The sequence below is a fragment of the Zootoca vivipara genome, chromosome 2 (genome assembly GCF_965207765.1).
Source record: "Zootoca vivipara chromosome 2, rZooViv2.hap1.1, whole genome shotgun sequence".
In the NCBI taxonomy this organism is placed as follows: Eukaryota; Metazoa; Chordata; class Lepidosauria; order Squamata; family Lacertidae; genus Zootoca; species Zootoca vivipara.
The window spans coordinates 80,607,409-80,622,071 of NC_142584.1; the positions used below are offsets into that span (position 1 = coordinate 80,607,409).

The 14,663-nt window shown below is 42.9% G+C and overlaps 1 protein-coding gene across 50 annotated transcripts in view; it reads left to right on the top strand.

The window, feature by feature from the left end:
• The first annotated feature begins 10,957 nt into the window (after positions 1-10,957).
• Positions 10,958-14,663, top strand: part of SLMAP (sarcolemma associated protein) — a 90,311-nt gene continuing 86,605 nt past the window's right edge. For 47 of the 50 annotated variants that reach the window (XM_088662271.1, XM_088662268.1, XM_088662273.1 and 44 more), the window contains exons 1-2: positions 10,958-11,137; positions 11,322-12,759. In XM_088662271.1, the coding sequence (XP_088518397.1) occupies positions 12,562-12,759 (198 nt within the window). In that variant the 5' untranslated portion in view covers positions 10,958-11,137; positions 11,322-12,561. The remainder of the gene's footprint in view (positions 11,138-11,321; positions 12,760-14,663) is intronic. The other 3 variants (XM_088662269.1, XM_060271420.2, XM_088662282.1) reach the window with 1 other exon arrangement.

The following is a 14,663-nucleotide window of genomic DNA, read 5'->3' on the forward strand; positions in this document are numbered from 1 at the left end:
AAACACACACACACACAAATGATTTTGACTTTGCTTTAATGAAGCCAGAATAACTACAGGTCTCTTCTCTATTTGCAACCAGGAACATTAAGCAGAATTCTAACTGCATAATTCATATGCAACCCACATTTGTAGGGTACAGTATTTGCTACCTTGCTCTCAAAGGGTCTTCCAAGGCAACTTACAAAGGAGCTTACAAATGAACTTTCAAAATAACAGCAAACAAAGCTTTTTAGTACCCTTTAAGCTTTTTGGGTGGTTTATAAAATAAGTTACATCTTTATATGCAGGAATTGATCCTGAATATATATCAACACCTATATATTTTCCTCTCCAATTTGAAGGTGCAATTTTTAATACTCATGTGGGGATGGGTAAATTCCATCCTTCCCGCTGCTATACTTCACTTTGATTTGGGGTGTATCTATGCAACTGCTATGAACTCCCCCCCCCCTACATTCCATAAGATGCCTGTCACAGATCTGCACCCAAGCCTAGGGTAGCACTGAAGTTGTATCTGATCTGGCACCAATGGGAGCTTTTATCCTGACACAAATAGCAGGCACTAGGATTTGGGATGGGGGAGAAATCCCATGCCTTTGGCTAATTAAATAATCTATTGCCTATTGCCTTTTAAACTATAGAGAGGTATTGTTTTTGTTTGTTATTATGGTATGTATTTTTGTGTTTTTATATTGTAAACTACTCTAATATCTTTGGGTGAGGGGCGATACAAAAACTTAATAAATAATAGGAATAATAAAAAATAATGCTAGGGATTGAACCTGAGAGCCTCTGCATGGAAAGCAGATGCCACACCATGTAGCTGCACAGCTTCCCTAAGATAGAGCCAATACTTCTGGCTTTCTGGCTTTCCTCAGTTCAAAATTGGGTCATTAACTAATATAAATGATTGGCTAGCCAAGCACATACATGATTATATAGACCTGCTCTGGTATCCAGATGAGAAGGGGGCATTTTGCTTATCACCAATGTAAAGGTGTTAGGGCAGTTTCACAAGACACCAAAAAGAGGGTCCCACCCCCATGCATATTCTGTAAAGTGATTTTTTAAATTCTACACTAACTAATGTAATGTAAATTTTACAATCACATTACAGAACTTTCATTTGGAGCTTCAAAGATTAGCTCTATCAATTTTTCAACAAGCAAGTGATTGAATTAAACATTGAATAGTTGCTCTGATAGTTAGCTCTGAGGAGGAGCTCTAATAATTTATTGATTTCTTTCATTTTACATGGTAAAGGTTAAAAAGAGCTTTGACGTATTTTCCATGAATGAAAATGCGCATTAAAACAAACCAGGAAATTGCTCCTCAGTCCTCACTATGTCTCCTGTAGTTCTATTTCTTGGGGATAAAGGTACTGTGAACCTTAAGCATTATGTAACCATTAATTGCATTATAATTATTAGCTAGACTAAAACTAGTTAGATTAGTGCCTTGAAGCACACGTCTATGTTTTCTCTCTCTTCAATCTAGACTTATATTCTAGGGAAGCTTTCACAAATTATGCTAATAACGTATTTTATCTGGAATGTGTCCCTTGTAGATGTTTCTACTGCAAAGAGAAAATGCATTTTAATCAAATGTACATTCTAGCCTTTGTAAGTTTGACAATTAAATTACAGTACAGTACAGTACTTATATAAGCGATGGAACAGTGTGAAATTAAAGTTGCCTATAGGGGGCCACTCTCGACTATGAGAACCTTTTGCTCCTACAGAATGTGCTAAGGTTGTGTGAGAGACAGTGTGAACCAAAGCATGTTTACTCAGAACTCCAATGAAGCTTGCTCCTAGTAAGAGCATTTAGTGTTGCAGCCTGAGCCAAGCTTCTCATACAAAATTTTGTATTTGGGTGTATAAACCTGATTACAAAAATTGACATTTGCAAAAGGTACCGTACATATTATTCACTTGTTGTTGTGATGGCCACCAACTGAATGGCTTGAAAATACTAATTAATGGGAAATAAGGAGCAGCAACTAATCTTGATAGCTATAAATTACCTTCAGAATCAGAGGCAGGGTGTGTCTGAATATCCTGTCACTGGGCAACAACAGCAGGAAGCTATTGCTCTTACGCAGGCATCCTCAAACTTCGGCCCTCCAGATGTTTTGGACTACAATTCCCATCATCCCTGACCACTGGTCCTGTTAGCTAGGGATCATGGGAGTTGTAGGTCAAAACATCTGGAGGGCCGCAGTTTGGGGATGCCTGCTCTTATGCCATAACTGTGAGCTTCCCATAGGCATCTGGATGCAGAATTAGATAGGCCTTTAGTCTGGTCCAGCAAGGCCCTTTATTCATTCCTGTTAATTTTATTCAAACAAGAATTACAAATATAGTCAATGCTATAGTTTGAACTGAACCCTCAGATACCTGAAAATAAGTGTCACTGAATTCAGTAGGACTTGCTTCTGGGTAAATTGCACTCTACTGTATATATATTTGCCTTTTCCAACTAGGAAAATAGCTGAAAATAGAAAACTTCACTATTGTATTTATTTGCTTACAAAAAGGAAGGTTTTATTATTTGGGTCTGGAAAAGGTAACATGTATGGAAATAATCACTCAATTTATTCTACATCCTCATAAATACTTTGTAATCATGTTTCTCAAACAAGATCCCTGTTGCTTATGGCAAATCTCTTTTGAAATTTAAGGCAGTTTGTGATACGGCATTAGGGACTGCTGTTCAAAACAAAACAAATGATTGGGCATGTCCAAACCCTTGAGTTCCCAACCTATCTATTTGGATCCCTGCCACTTTGTAGACATCAGTGTTATCATTCAGAAACAGAAGAAACAAACACGTCACGCTAAAGAGCTCAAGAAACAAACACCCCTACAATGTTCTTTATATACAGTGTATATATATTTATAATGCAGCTGAAGGCAATTCAGTTATGTTTATAAACATAAATTAATTTAGCTGCCCTGAATCCATTTTTGGGGGTGTATATTCCATCACAGGACAATTGCATTCTCATATCATATTCCATATATCATATAATAAGAGCATCATCAACATCATAAAATATATTGTGAACCACCCTGAGATCTTCGGATAACAGGCAGTATATAAATTTAATCAGAATAAGAATAACATATCACCCACTCATTTAAAAACACAATATACCTGCTGAAAATTGAGAAGCAGCAGTTAATTTCTCATGGCAATTAATAAAAAGCAGACTGAAATAACTTATATGTCCATGTCCAAATAACGGGGCCATAGCGGGTAGCGCTGTGATCTAATCTACTGAGCCTCTTGGGCTTGCCGATCAGGTCAGTGGTTCGAATCCCCGCAATGGATGGGGTGAGCTTCGTGCACTCTGGTTTCCGTCACAGTGTTCTGTTGCGCCAGAAGCAGTTTAGTAATGCTACCTTTTTACCTATTGGGGCCATGTGTATTTCCTGAGTGAGGGAATTCCATAGGTGCAGGGTAACCAGCAAAAAGGACCTGTTTCCTTGGTTCCAGAGATCATCTATCCAGAAAGTCTAACTCGGTGATTGTAAAATGGTGATGGTGGAGAACCTGTGGTTCTTCAGATGTTTTTGGATTCCTACCTCCAATCAGTGCCAGCCAGCAAGGCTAATGGTGGGAACTTTCTCAGCCCTGCTACATAGGATTCTACGATATGGATATGCTAGAGCAGGCTTCCTCAAATTTGGCCCTCTATATGCTTTTGGCCTACAACTCCCATGATCCCTAGCTAGCAGGACCAGTGGTCAGGGGTGATGGGAACTGTAGTCTCAAAACATCTGGAGGGCCAAGTTTGAGGAAGCCTGTGCTAGAGACTGAACCTGGGAATATACGCATACAAACATGTGTTTTTACCACTGACCTATGACTGCCCCCCAACTTAAAACATTCTCTTTCAGGTGGGAGGGATCGGGTTGTAGCTTGATGTAATCATCAGAATCACAAATCACTACTATGACTAGCGTTCTCATGGGGGCCACCTTCTGCAGGCCTCATCCCAGCAGCCCACGAGGCGAGGTGAGGCAGTTGTCTCAGGCAGTAGACCCGGCTTCCTCTGTCACTCGCCTCTTTCGCCTCCTCTGCACCGACTCGTGTTGCTGCCACGGCCACCTCCTTCGTGCCTGCCCAACGCTGTGTTGCTGCTTTTGCCACTGCCTCCACCACCTCCAGGCCTACACGCTGCTGTGGCTGCCTCCTTTGCACCTGGCAGCGGGTTTTTTTGGCAGCAGGGGAGACAGGCATGCATGGAAGAGGCAGCTGTGGTGGTTGGTGGCCATGGAGCAGGTGGCAGGGTGGGAGGGGCATTTTCTGTATTTCCTGAAGTGGCAAGGAGACCTGGGTTCATCCTGGTAATGCATGGGGCCAGAGGCAAAGACCGGGTGAAGCAATGGCTGTGATGTTGACTTTTGATTGTGAGGCTGCATTTCAGCCACACAAAATTTGGGAGTTTCTACACATGCACATGACCATTCAGTCAAGCAGGAGGTATTATCACAGTTCAATGACATCTTACAATCATTTGAGGAAGGTGCAGATCAGATACAGGGAGAGGTGTGGGCCCGGGGAGAGTCATAGGGGAGGAAATAGAGATAAGCCTGGAGGGCGTTGTTTGGCTCTTAGGCCTCAGGTTTCACATCCCTATTGAAGCTATTAGTTTTAAAACACTGTTTTAAAATGTTCCTTCATTCTGAAAAAGCAAACATTTTAAAAAATATGATTTTAATTCCCCCAATCTCCATTTCAGGCCTCAGTAAAATAACGACAACCCCCTTCAAGCTTTCACGGTTCTACTCTCACACAGAGCTGACAACTAAATTTAATTATAGAATCACAGCCTACAAAATGTCTTAATTTTTTTATTCTGAAGTAGAACCAAGTAGAATCTACTTAGTGTCTTGCATTTTTATTGCAAACTTTGGACGTGTACTTTACCAAAACATTTTGAACTGCCCTTTCTTTCTATATGCCAGCACAAGAGGACATTTGCTGACATTTTGTAAACCAAACAGCTTTGTCTTCTCCCTAAAGCATTTTAACTGATGCATTTTAGCTAGTTTGTTTTTTATGAAAGGATGATGGGAAGCTTTCCTGGCAAAAAAATGCTGATAAGCATTGGCAACCTGCCAGGCAGCAGCAAGGTCTAAGTAGATTAGTGTAGTCAGAACTGGTTGTCTGTATTGCGTAACTTTCCATAAATTATTATCTAAATTCTATATTAATTTCTGGACCCTTGATTTAGCTCAAGTCATTTTGCAGGTCAAGTATCATGATATGCCAGCTACCATTTTTTTTGTGTCTAGTCTTATGAAATGTTGCCTTAACTTCAGACTCTGAACACTGAAAATAACAGATTATTATTCCCTTTTTTAAAAAAGAACTGACATCTTGATCATAAACATATTTCCTTGCATTTAATATTATTTTTAGCTAGATAATTCTAAGCATGCTTAGATATACCAGGAGATCATGGTTATATTCATATTTTTTTAATATATACTGTACAAAACTGTACACACAAAATAATAAAACATGATATGATTGATAAAAAATGGATCACTAGTGGGGTTAAATACTTACCGTAATAATTACTTTTATTTGTGAACCTTTCATCATTTAGGGTTCTCACTCCTTAGCTCTTACTTTTGCCTCAGCTAAATATTCTGTAATGTTTTTTTTTTAAGGAGACAAGAACTGCATTGAATTTCTATTGACCCCTCCAGTCTGTTCCTTGCTTTCCTCACATTGCATACCCAGTTTCTTACACACTCCTCCTTCCCTGCTTCTTGCTCCTGAAGTAGTTTCTCCACTGCATCTGCAGTCCTGCAGCCTGCTCCATTAACCTTGACCTATCTTTCCCCTTCGTCCTCATCCTCTCGTTCATTTCTTCCTTTGCTAGGAAGCCTTCAGGCTGTTTCTGTCTTATGGCTCCTACAAATGTGTGTCCCCCCCCCCCAGATTCCTTCCAGGAAGAAGAAAACCAAACCCAACCTGAATATCACATTTCCTTTTCCTGAAGCTTCTCCAGTCTTTCCATCTTCAAGATTTCTTAGGCCCCATCTGCACTATATATTTAAAGCAGTATCATATTTCTTTAAACTATATTGGCTTTTCCTAAAGGATAATGGGAGTTGCAGTTTGTCAAGGGTGCTGAGAATTGCTATGCCCCTTACAGAGCTACAATTCCCAAACTGGTTTAACAATCAACCCCCTCTACCCAGGATACTCTGATACTTGTTGCTTGTAACAAAGTGCATTTCCCAGGATTCTTTGCAGAATGCCATTCTATTATACTGCTTTAAATGTATAGTGCAGATGGGATTATACATCTATATGTGGTATATATAGCATATATATATGGTGAGAGCTAGACCAAAAAGAAGACTGATTGCCGAAGAATTTATGCTTTTGAATTATGGTGCTGGAGGAGACTCTTGAGAGTCCCATGGACTGCAAGAAGATCAAACCTATCCATTCTTTAGGAAATCAGCCCTGAGTGCTCACTGGAAGGACAGATCCTGAAGCTGAGGCTCCAATACTTTGGTCACCTCATGAGAAGAGAAGACTCCCTGGAAAAAACCCTGATGTTGGGAAAGATGGGGGGGCACAAGGAGAAGGGGACGACAGAGGATGAGATGGTTGGACAGTGTTCTCGAAGCTATGAACATGAGTCTGACCAAACTGCGGGAGGCAGTGGAAGACCGGAGTGCCTGGCGTGCTCTGGTCCATGGGGGTCACGAAGAATCGGACACAACTAAATGACTAAACAACAACAACAACAGCAAATAAGAGCAATTAGGTTCTTACTTATGATGACTATCATAGAATTACGGAGATGTGTGGCAACCTTTCCTTTGTCTATGGTAGCAACTCTATCTGAGCAGGTGTGTACCATGGCAAACAACTAGTAAGGATGAAAAAGAGGCAACATCTGTCAAAAACCCATCATTTCTAAATGGCAGTTTCTGCAAACTGAATAAGTGCATTTAAGCCCTTTTCTAGTTTACTTCACTGGATCACTCCTAAATTATTCTGAAATCCCTTATTGAGTTCATTGTTTACAATATGTAATTATTTTATTCTTAATATTTAATGTTGCTTAAAAATATTACCAAAAAGGCTGCATCTTAAATAATGGAGCCATACTGCTACAGTTACACACCTGCAGAAATATTTTGAGTAGCTTAACGTCATTATATGATCCATTAAATTAGGAGAACTGTACATGCAGTAAGAGTGAGGCAATTAGCATGTAAGAATTTGCAGAACTGGCCTCTCTGTTCCCCCACACATAGAAACACACCCATGTTTACACACGATAACATCTTTAACCAAGACAGAAAGGAATTCAGAATACAAAAACATATAGTACAAAATGTGCCATCATGACATCTCAAGCAAGGGCCTGAGATTAATAACAAACGTTAGCAATTATATGAGTACTTGAAAATAGAAACAACATACATACAGCAAATGGAATGGAAAGCACTTCCTTTAATGGTAGTTTACATGGAATTTGTCACATTAGAGCCATGGGTATTTGCATCAACCTTGAAATCTAGAGCATGGACAGGATACTGGTACAGTATAGGAAAGGGGGAGTGATCCTAAATGAAGTATTTGATGGTGTACTGCCTATGGCATGGGTGAGGAACTAGTGGCCTGTTGGGAGGATCCGCCCTGTAGCATCCACCTCGCAGTAGCATAACAATTAATGTTACAAAAAAACCCCTCCCATTTACAAGACTTGGAGCTTTTTCCTGAGCCTACCGGTAATTGCCAAACTGAGGTCAATTTCTGGAAGTATGGCACTTACTTGGGAGTAAGTCCCAATGATATCAGTGGTGTTTACTTCTGAGTAGACATGAATAAAATTATGGTGTTCAGTATACTTTCCAGGTTATAAAGCCCATGAGCATAATTGCGCTTACCTCTGAGTAAGAGACCGGGAACACAAAATATCCCAAATGAATATTGTCAAATATGGTGTCAGATGCGGCTGCTGAAAGTGGTGCTCTGGAAGTGCCACCAATGTAGGTACTTGCAAAGTGCTGTGACTTTGCCCTTTGATTCCAAAACACTGACAACGGGTCACCCCACATCACCATTGTGTTGTCAGGTAACTGACAGGTAGCCAATCTCACTTACATGTCAAATTTGCTACACACACCCTGCCCCTAGCCAGATCCAGTTCTGACTTCTATCTTAGACAATAGAAAGCGTTGTGCTATAATATGCCCTATGAGGTTTTTCAAACAAAAATGAACCCAAGGAAGCAGAAGTAAGTGCCCTTTTTCTTTGTTAGGGTGATTTACTATACCATATTATATATTGGAATTGGGGAAGTAAAATGTTCCACAAAACTATGTTAAGCTGTTTTGTTGCTTAATTATACATTATTGCATTGATTTAGGCATTGTTCCTGCATTGCAGGGGGTTGGACTAGATTACCACCAGGGTCCCTTCCAATTCTACAGTTCTATTGTCACTTCTTCTGCTGAAGATCAGTGCATGCTGAAGATCAGAGGCCTAACTTATTCAGACTGTAATCTTACCCCACCTATCCAGAAGTAGTTTCTCCACTGGGCACAATTCTGACTAGACATGTACAGGACTGCACTGTTACTCACATCTTTCCCCTGGCCTTTGAAAGTTAATGCATTTTGTTTTGTGGGACCCACCTCTTTTGTGGAATTTATACTGTCCTGTTCTGGCTGGAATGGTTTTACTTGTTTTTTTATAATTATAACTGTTTCATTTGTTTTTATAATTGTATGTTATATTGTTGTAACCTGCCCTGGGAGCTTATAGCAAAGGGCCGAAAATACATCTTAAATCCTATCAGCAGTACTGCCTCCCACTGTCCTTGGGATCTCATGTCCCTGATTATTATGGGGCTTGTTTCCTCCTGCTGCTATTACACTCTGATGGTTTCTCCTGTCTGTGCACTGGAAATGTAAGCAAGAACTAAGGCTCTCTGGGACTTGTGGTTTTCGGCAGAATGTGTTAAACAAAGAGGGATTCGTCACTTCTGTCCCTTAAAACTACAACCCTGAGTGTTTCCTGTCCAAGCAACCTTGTGCTCTTATTCTATTCTGTAAGTTAGCCTGGGATAGCAGATCCCTGTGTATGTTCCAACGCAGATTCTGATTGACTCTAGCAAATCTTACAAGACCTGGAAACTCTATATAGCTACAGGGAAATAAGCTTTCATAAACTTCCTCAAGCACCCTCAAGTGTCCAACTTCCTCAAGCAGGGGTGGGGAACTCTTTTCAGCCACATTCCCTCACGGGTAACCTGGGAGCAGGTACCGGTATTTGCCACCAGTGGGTTTATGTATGCATTTAAGTGGCAAAGGCAAAGGCAAAGGTACCCCTGACCATTAGGTCCAGTCGTGACCGACTCTGGGGTTGCGACGCTCATCTCACATTATTGGCCGAGGGAGCCGGCGTACAGCTTCCAGGTCATGTGGCCAGCATGACAAAGCCACTTCTGGCGAACCAGAGCAGCACACAGAAACGCCGTTTACCTTCCTGCTGTATCAGTACCTATTTATCTACTTGCACTTTGACGTGCTTTCAAACTGTTAGGGACCGAGCAACGGGAGCTTACCCCGTCACGGGGATACGAACCGCCGACCTTCTGATCGGCAAGCCCTAGGCTCTGTGGTTTAACCCACAGCGTCACCCGCGTCCCTAAGTGCATTTCAGTTGCACTTACCATAGTTCCAAATAAACCTCACAGTATAATTTTTGAAAGTGCCACTGTCTATAGCTAGTTATCTTCCACCTTTGGGTTGGGGTTTATTCAGTGTTTGCCTCTGTCCTTTCTAATTTGATTGTTGATGTGTACAAGTGTACAAACAACAAGCCTGTGCACGCTTAGATTGGAGTCCATGCAAATGGGGTTTCTGAGTAAATCCTGTACATATCCACTGAAAAAAACAAGAATAACATTGAGTTCAATAGGCCTCAGTAGGGCTGCCAATCCAGGACTCTGTCCCAGACCTTAAGTGCCCCATTCAGCAGGAGGGACCCCAAACGTGGCAGGGCTGGTCTACCAGAGTTTGTAGTAAGTTTGTAGTAAGTAACACAGTAGTACCTCGGTTTACAAACACATTTGGTTCCAGAAGTCTGTACTTAACCTGAAGCGTACTTAACCTGAAGCGAACTTTCCCACTGAAAGTAATGGAAAGTGGATTAATCCGTTCCAGATGGTCCGTGGATTACTTAAACTGAAAGTACTCAAACCGAAGCGTACTTAAACCAAGGCATGACTGCATTACCATCTCAAACAGGTGGGGGGGAGGAGGAGGAGAGAGCCTGCATTAAGTCCAGAGTCTAAAATTAGCTAACTGCACCACTGATGGGATTTGCTCCCAGGTGAGTGCCAGATTACAGCCTTCGGCTCCTGCTGCACTAGATTTACCGGAATCGTAGCACCTGCTCTACATAACTTGTGGAGCCGCGATGATATGAAGCAAGGATATCTCCTGAAGTCCTATGGAGGCCGCCTGTCAGTTTCCTTTAGAGCATTTGCGCCTTCGGGCACTAACGCGTTCATTTCGCCTTCCCACCCACGGGGGAAAGCAAAAAAAAAAAAAAAAAAAAAAAAAAAAAACAGCCCTGTTTCATCGCCACCCGACCACGATCATATCGAATGCGATCTTTTAACTGCATTCCCCCGCCCCAAAGGTAAAATCTGCAAAATTTAAATTGCAGCACTTTCTTCTTCCTCGGTCTCTAAGGGACTATTACATCATCTTTCTTATTTATAAGATATATACAGTATATATAGAGACAGCCACCTAGGGTACCCGGAAGCGGATTCACCAGGCCACGCTAGGTTAAGGGCAGCAAATGCCAGCCGAGGCAGCAGCGGGGGCGGGGAGGGAGGAGAGAGCGCAAGAAACCTTCACCTACTTCCGTGCGCATGTGCCACCTGACGGGCAGGCGCCTGCGTAGTAGCGGATGGGCGGCCGTCAGCCCTCGGTTTGGCCAGGCCCATCGCCGAGCGGCTCCTCCTCCCCCCTCCCAACTCCCTCCCCCCCTCCCCGGCAGCGCGGCTGCTGCTGCTGCTACACCGGGTAGGTTTCCAGTCACTATGGCGGCTCCGTCTGCTGCTGGGAAGGTAAGAGTGGGTGGGGAGGGAGGGGAGCTGGGCGCCCTGCTCCGTCCGCAGCCGCCCCTTCCCGGCCGCCTTGCGTGCGCTTCTGCGGAGCCCCCGGGGCCGGGCGAGAGGCGTCGTCGTCGGGGTTTCGGGCCCCGCCTGAGCCCCCGAGGCTTCTTGACCGGGTTTGTTTTGATTTTCGCAGGTCGAGGGAAAGTTTTCGCTGCCGGCGGCTGCCTGAGAGAGAGCGAAGGAGGCGCCCCGCTCGGAAGGCGCCCCGGCCTCCAGGCCTCTCCGTCGGCGGGAACGGGGCTGTGAGCCCCGCCAGGGCAGGGCGGAAAGGCGCCTCTCTCCCCCTCCCCTCCTCAGGAGAAGGGAAGGAGGCAGCGCGGTCCTCGCTCGCAGCAGCCACCTGCAGAGTCACGGAGGGAGCTGCCACCGGCCTTCGTCAGGCAGGCGCCACCTTCGCTGTCTGCAGCCTTTGCTCCGGGAGCCACCCTCCGCCAGTCCCGCCAGGCAGCATCCCGCCAACCCAGGAACCTCTCCGGCGCCGACGAGGCATCTGCATTGCTCGAGACCGTTGTCGGGACGATCGCGGCACTTCTGGCTTCCGTCAGGCGTCCCTAACCTGCTGTCAGTTTATCCTCCCCCCCACCTTCCCCCGAGAAGACCGTCTTGTGCAATGGCTGGCATGCATCTCCAGGTGTACTAAGCCCCGTATAGCTCCGTGGGGAAATAATAAAACTGCCACTTCCTGAATGATCAGATCGGTGGCTCAGTCTGGGCCTGTGCAGTCTTGGTGAGGGGGACGGGAGAGAAGCCTACTCATTAGTTGGGCATCCTCCCACATTGCCGACTGTGAGTTGATGTGTGAAGAAGATGAACGTGGGACTTACTCCTGGATCAGCTGAACTGCCTTTGTTGCAAAGTCTTCCTGGTGGCTCTCCAGTTTTTGCTCCAGTCTTGTAAACCTCTCATCTTCTGTTTCCCACTCTCTGAATCTTCCATTGTTTCTCTCTATTGAGGAAAATCTTGGGCAGTGTTTACGGAAGAGAGCAGAGCCAATTGCATCCCGAACAAGTATTTTGTGTGTGAGTCATCCACTTGGATCTATAGCCATCCCCACCTTAATTTAACAAGTTCTGTTTCATTTCTGAGTCTTCAGATGCTTGTTCATATTCTTGAGAGAGATGGATTGAAGTGGAACATCTTAGATTTACTATCGGCCTTACTGAAAGAAACAATGGGGCTTTTTTACTGGATTATTGCCAGCATTAGTTCACACACTGAAGGTATGAGTTGTTAGATCTCACTTGCAGGTAATGTTTGCCCTGCTTTAATGTAAAGTGCTGTGGAAATTTTGCTTATCAACTGTGGAGGGTGGCTTGGATCAAGAAGAGTTCCTCTTCTGCCCTGGTTGGTGTGGCACCACATATCTATCCTCAATGCCTTCAGCCTTGGCTATCTTCACTTGCCGCCCGAACTCTCACCCATTTCAAGAACGTCATGTCTACCTGGATGAACCTGTCAAAATTGGCCGCTCAGTGGCTCGATGTCGACCAGCTCAGAATAACGCTACCTTTGACTGTAAGGTTTTGTCTAGGAACCATGCGCTTGTCTGGTTTGACCACAAGACAGGAAAGGTAAGGCAATCTATATTTCTAAGGAGAAGTATAATGAGCTTGATGTTTATTATTTTGATCAATGGTTGATTGACTTTAGTAAGTCTTTGTAACTGACCTGAAATTGTACAGCAAAATGATGATTCAACCTGAGGCAAATTACTTTCTTCTTTGCTTTTAGTTTAGCTAATGGAATAGTGCTTAAGAGGATAGATTTTTGGCTACTATTTATATTTGTAACATTGGTGCACAAAGTGTTTTAAAATAATTAGTACACTTGTTCATTGAACATTCTTGAGAGATGTCATTGTACTGACATACTGTATAGTCAAAACTGGGAAGTAGCTTCAGGATAATTGCATTTCTACCCCAATTGTTAATGTTAACCTTTGACCCTCAACACTGCTATGTCATATTTTGTGGTGTGCAAACAGCATATTCAGCAGTTATTTTTCCTACTCCTAAGTGTTTATTTCCTGGTTCAGTATGCATAGCTGCCAAGTCTCCTGTTTTTCGCAGGAAACCCCCGGATTTTAATCCGTTTCCCGCTGTTATCCCGAATAGAAAAAAATCCCGTAACCCCCCCCCCGATTTCCTACCTGCCAGGGAGGCTGAACCGATTTTGGGTACCGCTCTGCCCATGTCTGGGCACCAGCAATTGGGCAGCGCCGGCACCGGAAGTTGCTACTACGCATGTTCAGACATGCGTAGAAGCAACTTCCAGTGCTGCGCCGCTGCTGATCCCAGATTTTTCAACGGGAGACTTGGCAGCTATGTCAGTATGTCTTTTGAGTCTAGAACTATGGTGGGAATTAATTTCTGCCTCCGAATACCAAAACTCTTGTTGGTCCACTGGATGACAATGGTTTGAAATTCTGTGGTATTCTAATTTGATAAGATCAAGTGGTACAGCTAATGTTGCAACTAGTTCTTGCTTGCCATGCCAGGGTGTGCAGTACTTAAGTGAAATAGTTGCTTTGTTTTTTAGTGGAATAATTGTAGCTTTTAGTCTTCTTGAATTGTAATTCAAACTTCAAACATTTTATGGGAACCAAAGGAGCATTAGAAAGTTGTTCTATATAGCAACTATCCCAGTGGGACCCACCTCCAAAGTATGGTTATCTAAAGCAACGTGGCTGTATTTGGTTTCTGTGGCTTATTTGGTTTTTATGTTTTCTGGCAAGAATATTTCAGCTTTGGTAATAGATAATTAGATTTTAAGCAGCTGATGCATAAATATGGGTGGAGCTTTCCTAGCTGTTGTGGTTTACCTTGGTACAGTATTGAACTGTACGATATTTCCTGAAGGTGTATATGGATATATCAAGAGGAATTGGGGAATTGAGTTTTTTTAAATACACTCAGGTATTTTTTTCTTTTTTGCAAGTAGGATGAAGTTGGTACATATACACTATATGTCATCTTATCCTCTGCTAGGTATTTCCAATAAGGACATCTGCTGCTTAAATATTTAGAGGCTTTGTAGTGCCTGATTTTGTCCAACAGGGACTGAACTGGAAACTCAAATCAGTATTTTATGCTGAGAAAGGAATTTAAAGTTGGGGTAGCTTAAGTGACATTGGTTTAACTAGTGCTTTCAGTAACTATCAAAAAACAAAATGTTTTGCTATGTTCTCATGTGTCTACTCTTTGTAAGTCTTTATCACCTGCTGTTTATTTTATCTATGTTTAGTATTTATGTTTTGCTGAAGACTACTCTACTAATTAATATATTAGCAAAAATACCAGCTGGCTGCTTAATTTGGCACAGCATGGGTGCATTAAGAATGTTTGTTCAAAGTCTTACTATATTTTGCGCAGTAGTGAAACACGATGGGACAAGCCAAAATGTGAGTTTCATAAGTTGAAACATGAATTAAAGAACATTAATGTAGTGTAGCACTTTTATGTGGAAAAGAAAACAA